General features: G+C 56.0%; 2 protein-coding genes across 3 annotated transcripts; both read right to left on the bottom strand.

Moving 5' to 3' along the window:
- Positions 1 to 1,046: 1,046 nt before the first annotated feature.
- On the bottom strand, positions 1,047 to 7,974 carry SLC27A5 (solute carrier family 27 member 5). Its single transcript, XM_042918090.1, has 10 exons — positions 7,296 to 7,974; positions 6,792 to 7,001; positions 6,270 to 6,428; positions 4,290 to 4,414; positions 3,282 to 3,476; positions 3,112 to 3,202; positions 2,177 to 2,375; positions 1,831 to 1,928; positions 1,503 to 1,633; positions 1,047 to 1,414 (listed from the first exon to the last, which is right to left on the bottom strand). Exons 1-10 carry the CDS (start codon positions 7,972 to 7,974, stop codon positions 1,238 to 1,240), a joined length of 2,064 nt encoding a protein of 687 aa, XP_042774024.1. The 3' UTR covers positions 1,047 to 1,237.
- Positions 7,975 to 9,034: 1,060 nt separating this feature from the next.
- Positions 9,035 to 15,737, bottom strand: ZBTB45 (zinc finger and BTB domain containing 45). 2 transcript variants are annotated; one of them, XM_042920195.1, is made up of 3 exons: positions 15,344 to 15,737; positions 11,915 to 13,196; positions 9,035 to 10,072 (listed from the first exon to the last, which is right to left on the bottom strand). In XM_042920195.1, exons 2-3 carry the CDS (start codon positions 13,194 to 13,196, stop codon positions 9,816 to 9,818), a joined length of 1,539 nt encoding a protein of 512 aa, XP_042776129.1. In that variant the 5' UTR covers positions 15,344 to 15,737; the 3' UTR covers positions 9,035 to 9,815. The 2 variants fall into 2 exon arrangements, with proteins under 2 accessions (XP_042776129.1, XP_042776128.1); XM_042920194.1 differs by lacking the exon at positions 15,344 to 15,737 and adding an exon at positions 15,181 to 15,285.
- Positions 15,738 to 16,101: the final 364 nt, after the last annotated feature.

Genomic DNA, 16,101 nt, shown 5'->3' with positions numbered 1-16,101 from the left:
TCGTTTACCAGAGGGCTCTGGACCTGTTCCACATCCTTTTTGCAGGTGCATTCTAACATGGATGCTCTTTTTCCAGTTATTTGCTCACATTTCTTGGCTTAGCCCAATGTCCTTGTCATACTGCCATGATAGCACATCTTACATCCTACAGACCATACACTTATCTGCTTTGCCTGAGGCTAGCCTCATCTCTCAACCCTGGAATGGCTTCAAGGCTGCTGAATCCTATCATACTTCTGGCCTTGCCCAGACAGGGCCATTCCTTGAGGCTTGTCAAGATCCTTGGTAGGGAAGCAGGGGGAACCCTGAAGTAAGGTCTCTGGAGGACAGTAGGCCCTGAATTCCTCGCTTGTATCTCCACCCACTGTTGGGGAGGAAGAATTTCCTCTGCCCTTCAAGGTCTCTCTGGCTTGTCTAAGAATCAAATTGACAAGAGATATGTTAACAGGAGAAAAATCTAATTTGGTATATATACACTGTGCACACAGCCATAAAATTCCAAAGACAGGCAAAAGGAGGCATATATCATACTAAACAGAGAAAGGTGTAGGGGTCCATGACTGCAATAGGAAGAAATGCAATTTAAAGGAAAATGAAAGGGGCGCCTGGGTGGCTTAGTTGGTTGAGCGTCTGACTCTTGATTTTGGCTCAGGTCACAATTCCAGAGTTCTTGATCAAGTGCTGCATTGGGCTCTGCACTGAGAGTGGAGCCTGCTTGAGATTCTCCTGCCCCTCTCCCTGCTCTCTCTCTCAAAAAAAAAAATTTAAAAGGAAGATGAAAAAGTAAATATTTGGGGGGTGGGCATTCGGAAACAGGACACAAGAATTCGATTAAAGAGGCCTTCCTAGGTTCCTCCCTGTCATAACGTAGTTATCTGTGGTGATAGCTCTCTTAGAGCAGATCCTCTATCAAATCCTTTTAGACAGTTGTGGGAGAGATAAAGAACTGAATCTGCCGGGTTTTTATTGCTTTTATCATAAAATCATCTTTATGCCAAAATGGCCCATCTTAGGGCTGCCTGCCCTTAGCCCTACACACGCAGACATGTGTGTACACATCCAAGTTTATTCTCACTCCACTACTGGGCCCACAGTCATCTTACTCTCTTCAACTGGGGTTATGGCCAGGCTGCGATTCATGATAACCCTCAGCAGATTTGTGGTGGAGAGGATCCTGCCAATATGAGTGGTAGTCTGCATTGGGCACTGCCACTTCAAATGTGGACAGGCCAGATGGTCAGAGTCTCCAGGTTCCATTGCACACGGCCTGGTACGTGTCCGGTGTCAGGGGCTGGAAAGTCTTAGCCTGGTTGTCCAACACGAACAAGGGGTCAGCAATGACGCCTACATTGAAGCCCTCACGCACCAACCGGGACTTCACCAGTTTGAACGTGCTTGTGATCTCCAGGGCGTCCTGCAGGGACAGTAAGCATAATCCCTATTGTGAGTCCCTGGCCAAGACCTCCCCCCCCCCCCCCCCACTTCCACCACCCTGAGCTCACCTGGATACGGATGAAATGGGGTGCAGCATAGGCAGGGAGCCAAGTGCGGACATGTTGGTACATCCTCTGACCATCGAAGGTCTGGCCTGGGGCCAGCCGCACAGCAGCCATCCCCACCTTGCCCTCACAACCTGAGAAGCACAACAGTCATTCTCCACTCACCCACCTCACAGTGCTCATGGCTGACCCTCTTCCTTGGCCCATCTCTTCTCACTGGCTGTGCCCCTGCAGCTCCCCCACCTTTAAAATCTGGATAACACCCACAGACAAAATCCAGATAAAATCTGGATAAAGCTCTTGGAGGTTTAATGAGTCGAATCCTCCACACCTGGTACAGAGACGCCGTAGACGTTCACCTCCTGCAGGAAGTCCACAAGGGATAAAACGCTCTCCACCTCCCGCGTAGATACGTTCTCACCTTTCCATCTGTGGGGTTGAAGCCAATGCTTGTGACCACAACCCTGGCAAACAGGATGCCCCGCCTCTTGCCCACCAAGCCCCTCCTCCAACGAGATCTGATTGCCGGCTCTGCTCAACTCTGGCCCCTTCAGGATCGGGAAGCCCCCCCCCCCCACCACCCCCCGGAATCCGGAAATCCCGCCTCTTCGCCCTGGCTCCCTCAAAGAATCGGGGAACCCGGGCCATCCGCCCTCCCAGTTCCCTGGGGACCCGACCGGAAGGTGTCCCCCAGGCGGTCCCGAAAGTAAAGGAAGCCTTCTCGGTCCATGGCCAGCACGTCTCCGGTGTTGAAGTAAACGTCGCCCCTGCGCCGCACATTCCGCACCAACTTCCGTTCCGACAGCTCTTGTGGCCCGCGGTAGCCCAGGAAAGGGTGGTGGCCCACTATCTGGGTTACCAGGAGCCCCGCCTCCCCTGGGGGTAGAAGCAGGAATTAGGGCATTAACAATGGTGAAGAACCTCAGGAGCCCACTAGCCCCCAGCCAGGAGGTTTCCAACCATGATGGACTCCATCATCGAGATCCTGCCAGAGAAGAGACAGAAAGAGACCTGGAGTTACAGAGGGAGGGAGAGACAGAAGGAGGCATTGGGATGCCTAGAAAAAGGATAACAAGCAGGGCACCTGGCTGGCTCGGTCAGTAGAACATGTGATTCTTGATCTCGGTGGTTAGTTCCAGCCCCATGTTGGATACATGAAATGAGATTACATGAAATAAGATGAGATGAAATATAAAATCTTAAAAAAGAAAAAGGATAACAAGGGTTAGAGGAAGGACAGAGACAAATGGTGCTGGGAAAAAAGAGATATAGCCAGGACTGTGTAAGACCCCCAAGAGAGAAGACCCTAGGAGAAGATATTGACAAGAGATTGATGCCTGGGAAGACATGACTTCCACCGAGAGCTCAAGAGAACAACTCAAATAGACACCCAGAGACCCAGCAGAAAAAGAGATTGAGGCAGGGTAGCTGGGCAGAACTGAGAGACAGAGGGTCCCAGGCAGTAGTCAGACAGGCCAAGGACAGGTTCTGGGTGAGGCAGTAGACACCACCACTAAGCACTGAACTCAAGGCTTTGGGCAACTTGTTCCAGCCAAGAAGCAGATGATCCCCGTCCTTCCCACACCCAGGGAAGGCTTCCTGACCCTCGTACCTAGTCCCACAGGGATGCAGAATCCCTGACTGTCTCTGACAGGCTCCTCAGCCTCCGTGTCAAATTGTACAAGCTCAAAGGGGGACAGCATCTGAGTGGGGGATGGAGAAGGGTCAGCGGAGGTCCTGTGAGCTCAGCTTCAGTCAGGGCCACCGTCCCACCCAACCCACTCGAAGCAAGCAGCTCATCTTGCCCAGGGCCCCACAGCGGCCTGGATAGTTGATGAAGCCAATGTTGCCTTCCGTGGAGCCATAGGTTTCCAAGATCCGAATGGGGCCAAAGCGCTGCTGAAAGGACTCCCACACATCTGCTCGGAGTCCATTGCCCACTGCCAAGCGGACTGTATGTGTCCGGTCCTCTGGTCGCTGCAGGAACATCCCAAGAAGAATGAAGAGGAAGTGACCTCAAGTGTGCCCAGGAACCCTTACCTACAAAGGCTATCTTTCCATCTTTCCATCTTTACCTGGGAGGTGATTGGAGGGTCTATACCTAGGGCATCTACCAAGGGTTCTTACTTGGAGTCTGTACTTGGAGGGTTACCTGCAGAGGTTACCTGGGGGGAAGTTACCTAGAAGCCTTACCTGGAGAGATACCTAGGGCTGACTGCAGGGCTAATCCAGGTCCTCACCTAGAGGAAATATCTGGGATTTTATATAGGGGTAGTACCTGGAACTTTTACCTGGGGGAAGTTATCTGGAGGGGTTACTTAGGGGCCTTTCTTAGAGGTAAATTGGGGAGTGACTTGAAACTTCACCTTGGGGAAGGTGATACCTGGGGGCCTTATGTGGAGCATTTTACCTGGGATCCATGCCTCATTGCTGTATAAGTTCACATCTGGTGAGTTTACCCTGAGCCACCCCCTGTTCTAGGCTCTTTATATATGTTTTATTCTCACAAACATTCCCTCTGAATTATTTTCCCCATTTTCCAAATGAGGACCCTGAGGCTGCTGAGAGAGGTGAAGTCACCTGCCCAAGGTAGCACTGCTGATCATCAAAGGAGCCACGATTGGAAACTTTGTGTGAGATTCATCATCTGTGGCTGTTACCTGGGGAGTTTTACCTAAGGGACCTTGCTTGACTCCTGTATGTGAATCTACCTGAAACCTTTACCTGGTATGACATCTGGGATTTCATACCCTAGGTGTTCACCATGGAGCCCTAATCTTAGCACCTCACCTGTGGAGTGTTACACAGGTACCGCAGGACCTCGCCTACATACAGGATCACAGTCACACCATGCTGCCGACAGTCATCCCAGAAGCAGGAAGCAGAGAACTTGGGGGCCAGGACACAGGTTGCTCCTGAGAGGGGAGAGAAGAAAGGGTTTCAGGTCATGCTTCCGTGCCACTGTGATAAGCTGCTCTGATCATATGACCGTGACCCTCTGAAGCACAGGTTTTGGAGCCGATCTGTGTGTCCCTGGTGGAGCCAGGACTACCTGCATGAGACGAGCATAGATGGGCATGGGTTCGAATCCTATCTTCAGAATGTGTACCAAGCTCAATGCTTGGTACAAAGTGAGCACTGCTAAGTAAGGGCTATGGATATTAACCATTAATGATTATTAGAAATGTTTTATGAATGTCATAAAGGTCTTCAAGAACTGGTAAAACCCGGGGGAATGTTGATAGGGAGTTTTCCAAATAAAGCTCCCCAGTATATAAATCATAAGGTTGTACACCTGAAACTAGTGTAACATTGTGCCAACTATCAATCAATCAATCTCCCCTATTTATCTTAGCCTCTCTAAGGTAGGATAATAGTTATGGGCTGCCCTCAATGTGATGTATTAGGAAGTACAATGCACCCCACCAAGGTTCTTGCCAACAATAATTGAACTGAATCTAATAATTGAACTGAATCTAATATCTCTAGAGGGAATTTCCAGGGGAGGGGCACCTAGGTGGCTCAGTTGGTTAATAGTCCAACTCTTCATTTTGAATCAGGTCATGATCCCCCATTTTGTGAGTTCGAGCCCCACGTCAGGCTCTGTGCTGGCTGTGTGGAGCCTGCTTGGGAGTCTCTCTCCCTCTCTCTGCCCCTGCCCACTCCTGTTGTCTCTATAAATAAATAAATAAATAAATAAATAAATAAATAAATAAAAACTTTAAAATCTGCAGGGTAAAGAGGAGCAAAGAACAAACAAGTACTGTGAGGGGACTTTAACTGTAAAAAGACAATTAGACAATTGGGAAGATTTGAACATGACCTGTGCATCAGATGATATTAAAGTTACTGTTAATTTTGTCAGGTGTGATATCACTATGGTGACAGGTTGTTTTTTTTTTTAAGCTTTATGTATTATTTTTGAGAGACAGAAAGAGATAGAGTGCGAGCAGGGGAGGGGCAGAGAGAGAGGAAGACACAGAATCTGAGGCAGGCTCCAGGCTCTGAGCTGTCAGCACTGAGTCCAATGCGGGGCTTGAACCCATGAACCATGAGATAATGACCTGAGCCAAAGTCAGACGCTTAACCAACTAAGCCACCCAGCCACCTCTATGGTGACAGTTTTTGTCATTATATATTAGAGACACATACTGATATACTTATAAACAAAAAGATACAGTGGCTAAAATTTGTTCTAAAATAATCCAGAAATGAAGAGGGGAATTATATATGAAATAAAACTAGTAACATGTTAACAATTGTCAAGGGTGGATGAGGATATGTGGGATATCATCAAACTATTTTCTCTACTTTTGCTTACTGTGTATATTTGAAAGCAAAATGCTGATGGTGGCCGAAGCTGGGTGGTTGGGTACATGAGGATCATGTAGAAATATCTAGAAATTTGTATATGTTTCAAAATTTTTATAAAAAATTGAAAAGAAAATATTGGAGAGGTCCCAGTCTGAATTGCTAATCAGGTGTCCAGGATGATAGCCCAGTGGAATTCTTGGTGAATACCTACCCTTCACTGACTATCCCAGCATTCATACCACCTCATTACCTTCGGACCACAGCAAAGCCATTAGGGATTGTCTAAGTGACCAAGTTTCTGTCCAAGTAGCCCTGGGGCCTGCTATTGTGTGTCCCTTGTCAAAGGTGAGAACCTTGGTGCTGGGTAACCTGTGGGGACTTGTCACCCTGAAAGCCCACTCTGATATTGAGTCTGGAGGTCCCATGGATTGGAGAGGTCTTCAGAAAAGGTCTTACCAAGCTCCAGGCAGCCAAGAATTCCAAGGATAAGCCCCATCACATGGTACAGAGGCAAGACTGTGTAGACCACGTCATCAGCTGTGACCCCACCCAGGGACAGCATCTTGCACATCTGTAGCAGCCGTTCCTGTGTGACAATGGCCGGCTTTGGGAGTCCTGGCGAATGGAGTGGGAAGGGTGGGTGGTGAAAGGACAGTACAAGAGGGACCAGCATACAGGAGTGGGTCTCTGTGGTCAGGTCTGCAGTGAGAGGCTTGAGGCTCTTAGAAGATGGTCAAGTATGGGGATTTGAGGGTGGGCTCAGGGAAGAAAAATTCCAAATTTAGTGGCTGTTTACCGGGCAGAAGCAGGATTCTGGCGCTGACCATTCAATTCACACTGGGGATCAGAGTTCAGGCCAGGTGTCACAATCAAAGGGCAGGATGGGTTTCAGAGGTCAAGTTTGAGGCACATGTCAACTTGGGGTCAGAGCAGCATAAGGGTTCAGAGGTCAGGGCTAGAGTTGCTGGGCACCCTCACCAGTGGTCCCTGAGGTGTAGATAAACAGGGCAGGGCTTTTTGATGTGATCCGAGCACGTAGGTCAGCGGGCACAGGGTCGATGGGTGCAACGTCAAGAGCAGCCCCCAGAGCCCCCACTCCTGGGGTTGGGGAGGAGTGGCTGAGGTAGAAGCATCGGATGTTCTCTGCCTGTAGCTTGGGAAGGACCTCTTCCAGATTCTCCTGGAGGTCTGCAGGGAAAAGAAATTGGGGAAAGGCCCATATCTGACATCAAGAGGGGAGACCCAAGACCCAAAGATAGGGGAGAAGAGTCTACTGCAAGCAATACAGAAAGCAGCCCCCAGAGAAGAACTTTTGCATTCTTATGTAAAGAGCCCCATAATTAGTATTTGTTGGCAAAAAGGATCAAAACAGACGTGGTGAAGAAAAAAGTCAGCCCCCACCAGGATCACTGAATAGCAGTTCTCCAAGTCTGTCCCCTGCTCCATCCCCCTCTGTCCTCTACTAGCCTCTGAGGTCCTCACCTGGGTCCACCACCAGCAACCGAGCCCCAGAGCTCAGTACGGAGTGTAGCAGGGGTGCCCCCCGGGCATGTGGATTAATCCAGGCGATGGGGCAGCCCAACTTGGCCAGCCCCAGCCACAAACCTAGGGCCGGAATGGTCTGGGAGGCCAGCACTAGGAGGGCGGCAGGCTCCCCAGCAAGCAAGCCTGTGAGGCTGCCCAGCTCGGCCTTCAGGGCCCACACTGCCTGGCATGCTCTCTCATCCAGCTCCCTGAAGGTGACCGAGCGGCCCCCCGGACCCTTCCACACCAAGGGCGCCCGGTTGGGCTGTGCTTGTGCTCGCCGCTCAAAGGTATCCACAAAGGTGTTGGGCGGCTGGCGGCTCATGCGCGCCTTGATGTTCAGCCCCAGGTGGAGGATCCCGAAGATGTAGGCCAAGTCTGCAGGCAGCCAGCGCAGCCCTGGGGGTGGCCGTGCAGGTAACACAGCCAGCATGAGTGCCGCGGCCACCAGACTCAGCCAGTGGGGCATCCAGGGGTAGAGCCAGGGCCGCGCCAGCATGGCCAGGCCAAGCAGCACACAGAAGATAGAGTCCCCCAGGAGCCAGCGCAGTGCCAGGGCCACCGCAGCAGGCCATGCGGACTGTCCCAGGCCCAGCAGCAGCAACAGTAAAAAGGCCAGTCGCAGCCAGACGCCCATCGCACCCGCTCCGTTCTCAGAGAAGCTTCCACAGAATGGTAACTTCTGCCAGGGGCTGCCTGGCTTTGATCTCTGACCCTTCAGCCCCACCCCCTAGCGGTAGCCCAGGAGCTGTTGACTGCTATGCTCCTGCCCTCTGGACTCTACCCCCAGCCATTTTGGACCTGTTTGTTTCACTGTGCCTACCTCCTACCAGGTACATGGCAGGCACCGAGTAAATACCTGAATGAACAAATCCAGTGCCTGAATGCAAACCCAGTTCTGATGTCCCCATCCCCACCCATGGGCTGGGCCCTATGACACTGTGCTTCACCCCCCTGGCATGGATGGGGACTGTCTTCGGGGTTCAGGAGGCTGAACTCCCCCTCCCCCGGGGAACATGGGCAGGGCAGTTTATGAATGGTTGGACAGAAAAGCCTTAACCCTTCACCTTCGGGAGGCAGTCACAGAGGGGGAGCTCAGAAAGGCGTTGCCATTGACCCAGGAGCCTACAGGTCAGGGCGGAGCACCACCCTCCAGCTCAATCCCCTCTCCACCTGCTTCAAATCCTTAAGACAGGTGCCGCCAATGCTCTGGAGTAAGAAGAGTGACCGCTTTCTTGGCTGGCAGCTGAACTGATGCGGGGTCTTGTGACACTGCTTCACTACTGGGTATCAGTATCTTCAGCTGCCCAGTGGGCAGCCCAACGGTCCTGGCTGCTGCTCCCACCTCCTGCCTGGCACTTCAGAAGTTAATGGCCGAGGCAGGTATCCTGGGGCTCAGATCCCCACATGGTAGCCTAACCCCAAAGACTCCCTGGACCCCCTCAAAAGTAAGGTGCTCAACCATCGTGCCCATCAGAATGGGGGAGGGGGAAGACTCAAATCCAAAGGACCTTGAGATTCCGGAGGTGGGGGGTGGTGAGATCTAGGGGGAAGGGCCTCAATTCTGCATCTTGGACAGCAGCAGCTGGGATTCTGAGGGTTTCCCACATGTGGCCTCTCTCTCCCAGACCCATCTCAGGCCTGGCCTACACCTCTCCCCACAGGGCAAGGGCCCTAGAAGAGTCAAGCACCAGTCATGTGTGCATCCCACACCCTCCCTGAAATGGCCAAGCCTACCGTCCTGTCTCTGCCCAGAGAGCCCAGTAGGTGGCAGCAGTGTTGCCCAGAGCCGGGGGCACTGAGTCCTGACTGCCACAGCCAGTGTGTGAGGGACAGAAACGCACCCATCCGGGAGCTCAGAGCTTCCGGGTTTCGGACCCATGGCCCACAGTACTTTATTAGAGAGCAGGAGTCCCGAGGCCCGACCCCAGTCCATGATGGGTCCACTGAGCCCCCTTAGACACCAGATTGAGGGAGGGGTAGTTCGGGGTGGGGAGCCAGGGTTCTTACCCAGCTTGACACTGGGGCAGAGAGGAGCAGCTCCAGAACCCACACTCACGCAAGGAGTCAGAGCCACAAATCTTGGGCCTGGCCCAAGGGTCTGAGCGCCCAGTTTAGGCTGGAGATGATCCAGTTCTCAGGGATGGTCGGGTCTCTGACCAACCCCATCCCCAGCCTGCCACTATCAGGAGGGTCCGAGTACGAAGGAGTACAGTAGTAAGGCAGGCTGAACCCCTGGTCAGGTCTGGAAAGAAGGGTGGTAGCAGAGGGAGGGCCTGTGCTCTGGGGAAAACGTGGTTTGGTAGTGGGAACGTGGTCAAGGCGTCTAGGCAGGTGTGAAGCGGCTCGGCAGGGGTGTTACCGGTTCCGCAGTGGTCGTGGCCTAGTTCCACAGGAGGTCGCGGACCTGCAGGGGTTGGCCTACAGCGCGGGAGCGTGGTCAATCCCGCGGCAGGCGAAGCCGGGCCCAGGCCTGGATCAAGGTGCAGGGTGCGCGGCCAGGTGGCGCTCCAGCAGCGCGCGGTGTGAGAAGACCTTGCCGCAGGCGGGGCACGGCGCGCGCTCGGGCCGATGCGTGCGCATGTGCACGTTGAGTGAGCTCTTCTGCGTGAAGCGCTTGGCGCAGACAGCGCACTGGAAGGCGCGCACGCCTGTGTGCGTGACCATATGCTTCAGCAGGTAGTCGCGCAGCGAGAAAGATCGCCAGCACACGGCGCATTGGTGGGGCTTCTCCCCTGTGGGCGACAGGGCATGCCGCGCACGTATGTCATCTGGGAAGGAGCCCCGGGGAGCCTTTGACGGGCAGGGACTCCCCTCTCCTCCCAAACTGCCCATCAACCCTGAATCCCCCTGCCCTTAAGGGACACCCCTTCCACTCCCGGAACATTCCTCACTCCTGGACCTTCCGGCCCAACAGGGAACCCCTCCCCCACCCGGCCATGACCCAGTATGTTTCCCCACTCAGCGGGGATGCCGCTTTCCCGGACCCTTACCGTAATACCAGGATACCACCGTCAGGGGCCCTCAACTCTAACAGGTATCCTCCCAACAGGGAATCCTGCCGGTCTGGGACATCGTTGCCCGACAGGACTTGACCGCTGAGGTCTCCCCCACCTCCAGGAACCTCCCTTCCCCTAACTCCTGCCATGCCCATGGAGCATTCTGTACTTTGATCGCTGGCCACCATTCTGGTAACAGTCCGGCAAGGCCCAGCACACTTACACTGTGAGGGACGCGGGCATACCTGCCTGGTTCCTGCTGGAAGCCCTGTTGCCCAGAAAACCCTTGTCTGCTGGCAGCTATAATGTACCTGGGGTGCCAGAGTAGGCTGCCCCCTTTACCCTGATCAGAGAAGGCGGAGGCTGGCTGTATTGGCCCCTAGATTCATCAGGTGTTAAGAAAAAACAAAAACAAAAACAAAAAAACCCCACCTATCTCAGCGGCAGAGGGCTGCAGGGCAGTGCCTGGGCAGGGAGTTCCCCCAGACCAGGCCTTGCACCTGGCTAAGGCCACATGAAGCTGGCAAATCTTGGCTGGTACTACCTTGGGGCCCCTGACAGCTCTCCACAGGCTACATCTATATCCTCTCTCCTTCAACCCCAAGACAGCCAGGTAGGGATTTAAAACTAAATCACATCTCACTCACTTCCCACTTCAGATCACTGATGCCTTCTCCAACATTCACAGTGAAATCCCAAGTTCCTGGCCCTGCAGAACTCCCCACTCCACTCCTACAGGTGTTCCAGCCAAACCTTTGCTTTTCCTAACAACATCCAGTTTGGCCCTGCAAGCAGTCTTTGACATTCCATACCCCTGTCCTCTACCTGAGCCTCTAGGGAGCACCCTGGACACCCTGTGACACATCCAGGACCTGCCAGCCACCACCTCAGCCCCTAGCTCCATAATCTCCAGTGCACCATCTAGCACACTCTCTACCTCTCCCTGAGCCAGTAAAGAGCCACCTCCCAGACACCCCAAGGGTTTAGGGGTACTCTCAGTGGTCTTCGAGGAGCTCCCCTTTCCTCCCTCTGCAGCTGTGGGGTCCCCACACTGCAGCCCCATCTCCCTCCAGCCGCGATCAGGCCACCTCTCTGCCAGCTCCGAAGGCTAGGCCAGCAAACCCACTCTCCCCTCACATCCAGTGCCAGTCACAGGACCCACTGACAGCCAGGGAGACCAAGGAGACTCCTCTACCTGGCCACATATTCCTGCCAAGGCTCCATCCCTCCTGCCCATCCCAAGCTTCATCGTGGTGACTAAAAGCTCCACTGCCAGCTTTCCAAAAGCTCTGGGCAAGTTCCTGCTCCTTAACCTAGCCTGAGGATTCTCCCTGCACCAATAAATTGAAATAGGGGTTGGGCAGGAGAACCTGCTTCTCCATGTGGATGGGGTTCCCCCCCCCCCCCCCCCCCCCGCCGCCACACATCGCACCTGGGGCTCAATTTCCAGGTTCCACCGGGGTCAAGAAAAAGCAACATAACTACATGAGTGCCTCCACCCCACTTGCCTAGTGCCCAATCACCCCTCAGGCTTGAATCTCCAATGACCAAAGGGCTCAGAGACCCATCCTGGCTCACCCGAGTGGATGAACATGTGCTTGGTGTAGTTCTTCCGCGAGCTGAACGTCTTTCGGCAGTGACTGCACTCATAGGCAGGCGGCTCGGAACCCGGGGCTCTGGCAGGGGTGGCCGAGGGGGCCACAGCGGGAGCGGTGGGCGGGGCTGGGGCCTCCCCCGGAGGAGCAGGAGCGCTAGGGGCCGCATCTGGCTGGAGTGTGGGATAGAAGGCGGAAGGGAGCGCAGGAGTAGGCCCCGAGGGTGCGGGAGGAGGTTGCGCAGGTGGCCCAGGAGCGCCCAGATGAAAGGGGAAAAGTGAGACAGGTGGCCCCTGGGTCTTCACGCCTGGGGCTCGGGATCCAGACAGGACACAATCAGGCGGGGCCGGCGTCTCGGCGGGACAGGCTTCCGCCGCGGTGCCATCCTCATCTTGCCAAGCGGAGACGTAGCTCTCGGGGAACACATCCTCGGCCGCCGAAGCGCCCCGAAGAAAGTCCCTGCCGGCGCCGCCATAGTCCGAAAGGCCGGCGGGTGCGGGCGGCTCCTCGCACGCGCTGTCAGGGGCGGCGGTGAGGAAGCCGGCAGCGCAGTCTGGGAAGGAAGGGGGCGCTTGGCCCTCTCCTGGGCCGCCGCTTTCGCCGTCCTCGCCGTCGGTTTCATCATCGGTGTCCTCCTCGCCGTCACCGCCGTCGTCTGTGGCCGCGGGAAGGGAGGGGTCGACTTCCGACCCCTCCGCCTTGGTGGGCGCAGTGGGCGCCGGCAGCTGCAAGCGCGCCGGCTGGCGCTGCTTGCGGCTATGCGCGGCGCCGGGGTGGCCCGGAGGGCGCGCGGCCAGCAAGTGGCGCAGGCGGTGGCGTAGCTGCGCAGGTGCAAGAGGTGGGGGCACGGGCGTGGGCAGGGGCGCGGGCGCGCCGGGGACCGGGGCTCGGGCGCGGGCGATGATCTGGGTGCACTCGTCTATGACCGTCTGGATGCGCAGCACCGACGCGGCCGTGAGCACCTGCAGCGCTTCGCCTTGTGCCACTACAAGCGAGCCGCTGTAGAGGAACTCGACGAGCTGGCGCACCGTTTGCGCCGGCACCACTGGCGGCACGCGGATCTCGGAGTGGCCGAGCAGCAGCTTGTCCTGGAAGAAGGGCGAGCCGGCAGCCAACACGCAGCGATGGGCACGCAGCGAAGCCTCACGGATCCGCACAGTCACGTCGCAGAAATGACCACCCAGCCGCTGCCCGTTGAGGGTCTCGAGCAGCGAGCGGGAGAAGTTCTGCAGGTGTATGTGGTGCACCGCCTCTGCTGCAGCCATCTGCACCGGATTGGGGGGGGGGGAAGGTCAGCCAGGGCCCCCCCCCCCTTCCCCGCCTCATTGTCCCTGCCCCTTGAGCCCTTATTGCGGGACAAGGCCCATGGGCGCACCATAGTCCCAGCCCTTCCCAAAAGGCCCCTCGAGCCCTATTCCCATATAGAGGACTACCCCCAACTCCCACCCCCAGACTCCAGGACCTCTGCAGCTCCACCTAGGAAACTCCCCGCACACCCCTGGGAGAAGGTTGGGAATACCAAATATCTGGCTCCCTCCCAGTCTTGCTGACTGCCCAGCGGAGGGTCCAGAGCTCAGCTTCCCCTATATGGTTCACACCCCCCTCGCCCTAACTCCAGTATCCATAAACCTTCCCCATGTCCCCCTTCCAGGGACCAGCTCTGTGGAGAAGAGGGCAGGGATGCCCATCCCGAACTGGCTGTCACACCTTATCCACTCCGCATCAGGGCTGGCTGTGATTCCTCCCACTCTCAGCTTCTTTTTGATCTCCCTTTACTACATCATCCAAGCTTGGAGCATTCAAGACCCTGTGGAGACCAAAGTCTGTTGCCTCGGAATTGGGTTATGTTAACTAGTGTATGCAGAGGTCTTCGCAGGGGCGGGATGGCACGACCTGCCTCCTGGGCTAAGCGTTTCAGGGTGTGCGTGGTCACAAAGGGTTGAGAGTAGGTTGGGCACAGCCTGGCGGGCATTCCACAGAAGAAAAATACAAGGTCTCTGGCAGACCCCAACGCAGCAGGTAGGGAGGTGCCCCCTGCAGCCTGGTGCATCTTGGAATCTTGATATAGCCTGGAGGGCACAAGGTGTGGGTGTGGTGTAGAGAGGGGGCTTGTGTGGACTTTGAAGGGTGTGTGGTTGGGAAGGGAAAGGTGGAATAGCAGCGGCCTCCAGATGAGCATGTCTGAGCAACCCGGATGATTCTTGTCAAAACTTTAGCTTCCTAATCCCAGCACTGCCCACGCTCAGACACCAGAAAGGGGAGGGGATACCGCTCCCCAGGGGACTCTGGGAATCTGAGAAGCTCTGATACTTCACCCGTCATCACTCATCAAGTAGGCACCATGCTCACTAGGCTGTTTCCCCTCTACCAAACAAAGATGGGTTTGGCTCATCCCGTACTCAAGCCACACACAACTCCAGTCTAGGGGAGGACAGTCGGGACACAGGTCACACCCTGACACTCACTCTCACTCCACCAGCCTAGCTCAGGCGGGGTCACAGAGCCCTGGAGTGTGGCTTCTCTTAACCTTCCTGGTCTAATGGGGTCTCAGACTCACCCCCTCTGGCTCCTCTTACCCAAACCACCTTTCCTCTTCTGGGTCCAGACCCCTCCCTTTCTTGCATGTTCTATATCTTACCCTCAGATCACTTCGCACACCTCCACTGCCCCGGTACCATTGGTGGAGGCTGATGGGAGTCATTTCCTTGTGTTACCCGCCCCCCCCCCCCCCCCGGTCTATTCCCCCACGCGACAGCCAGAGGGAGCCTGTTCAGACCTGACAGATCGGGACCCTCCTCTGCTCAGAGCCCTCCATGGTGATGAATTAATTCTTGGCAATTCGTCAAAAAAGCCAAGTCTTTGCACATATCGTTATCTATGCCACAGCACTTTTCCCCGTCTTTATTCACCCACCGTCTAAAGACCTTCAAATCTGTGTCTGGGCGACTGGGGCAGAAACCTGCGCATCAACCCATACGACTTGAAGCCTGCCTTTTCCGACCCACCTCCACCCTGCTCCCGGTCTGTGATCTCTCAGTCCAGACGCAGCAGGGTCTTCTTGGCGCCTCAGAACAAAGGCCCACCCTCCCGGGTATGGCGCCGCATTCTCGCTGCCACGCCTTTGCCCACGCCATGCGCTTTGCTCCAAGCACTCTTTCCCATACTCTGCTCCATTGCTCGCTCCCTACCCTAACCCCAAAGCCCCCTCTCTGATCCGCTCGGGCTGCCCCCGCTCCAGACCCGGCCAACCTGTATTTCCCGCCTCCGCGCGCTAGCCAGAGCCATGCCCCCATCCTGCAGCGCCCCCTCACGTCCACAGCGTGCACTCCAAACCTAGCGCCGGCGCCCTCCCTTGGGCACGCCCCGGCCTGCCCGCCGGCCCTGCAGCAAGGGGATGCCCGCCCGACCCCACCTCCGGCTCCTTCTCAGGCACCAGGCCGGGACTTGGCCTTCTCCCGCTCACCACCGCCAAGGCCACACTTTCAGGCTGCGACGCCGGCGGAACCGAAGTCCGCAGCCGCTGTGGCGCAGGGAAGCGCTAGGTCGGAGCACGTTTCCGGTGTTTCTATGGCGATCAGCCGCCGCTTCAGGCCGGTAGGTGTTGAACTTCCTGCTCTCGACCGAGTCGCAACTAAAGTCGCCGAGGCTCGGGCTGCGGGGCAGCAAGGAATGTCTCGGCCAGGACACGCTTCCGGCGTCGCCCTAGGGACTGGGATGCGCCGGGGCCTGCGCTGTCAATCTGCGGGCCACGCCCTCGTGCGCTCCCGGCTGTGTAGAGCTGCTGCAAGGCGACAAAGGCTGGGAAGGCGGTCTGAAGCCCTAGATGGGTCTCGTCTGGTTTAGACTCCATTGCGACCCCAGGTGGCGGCCTTCTCCCCAGAGCAAGAGTGGAGGCAGGAGTAGGGCTCACCCCTGGTCCATCGGACTCCAGCCCTTGCGTGGACTGCAGAAGAGATATTCCTGCAGCCGAACTCCACACCCGCCGGTAGCTACGAGTGGAATGAGGGAGCAGACACCACCCCAGGCCCTGGCTCCCATCTTCCACCCCTTCCGCCCCTCAAGCCTGTGTCCCAGGTAGAAGGTGGAGGCAACCTGTCTCTATGACCCCTACCTCCTCACACACACACCAGGCCCACCCGCCCCAGGGCGAGTAATGAACGAACGAATGAA

Source organism: Panthera leo, chromosome E2, assembly GCF_018350215.1.
Source record: "Panthera leo isolate Ple1 chromosome E2, P.leo_Ple1_pat1.1, whole genome shotgun sequence".
Taxonomy (NCBI): domain Eukaryota; kingdom Metazoa; phylum Chordata; class Mammalia; order Carnivora; family Felidae; genus Panthera; species Panthera leo.
The sequence above is the reverse complement of the archived record's forward strand: the minus strand, read 5'-3'. Positions and strand labels throughout refer to the sequence as shown.

Coding starts and splice junctions, on each gene's coding strand:
- SLC27A5 (XM_042918090.1), bottom strand. CDS start 7,974: ATGGGCGTCTGGCTGCGACTGGCCTTTTTACTGTTGCTGCTGCTGGGC. Junction 1,929..2,176: donor CGCCTGGGGGACACCTTCCG/GTCGGGTCCCCA, acceptor TCAACCCCACAG/ATGGAAAGGTGAGAACGTAT. Junction 1,415..1,502: donor CCCATTTCATCCGTATCCAG/GTGAGCTCAGGG, acceptor CTGTCCCTGCAG/GACGCCCTGGAGATCACAAG.
- ZBTB45 (XM_042920194.1), bottom strand. CDS start 15,216: ATGGCTCTGGCTAGCGCGCGGAGGCGGGAAATACAG. Junction 13,197..15,180: donor CGCGGAGGCGGGAAATACAG/GTTGGCCGGGTC, acceptor AATCCGGTGCAG/ATGGCTGCAGCAGAGGCGGT. Junction 10,073..11,914: donor GCACATGTTCATCCACTCGG/GTGAGCCAGGAT, acceptor TGTCGCCCACAG/GGGAGAAGCCCCACCAATGC.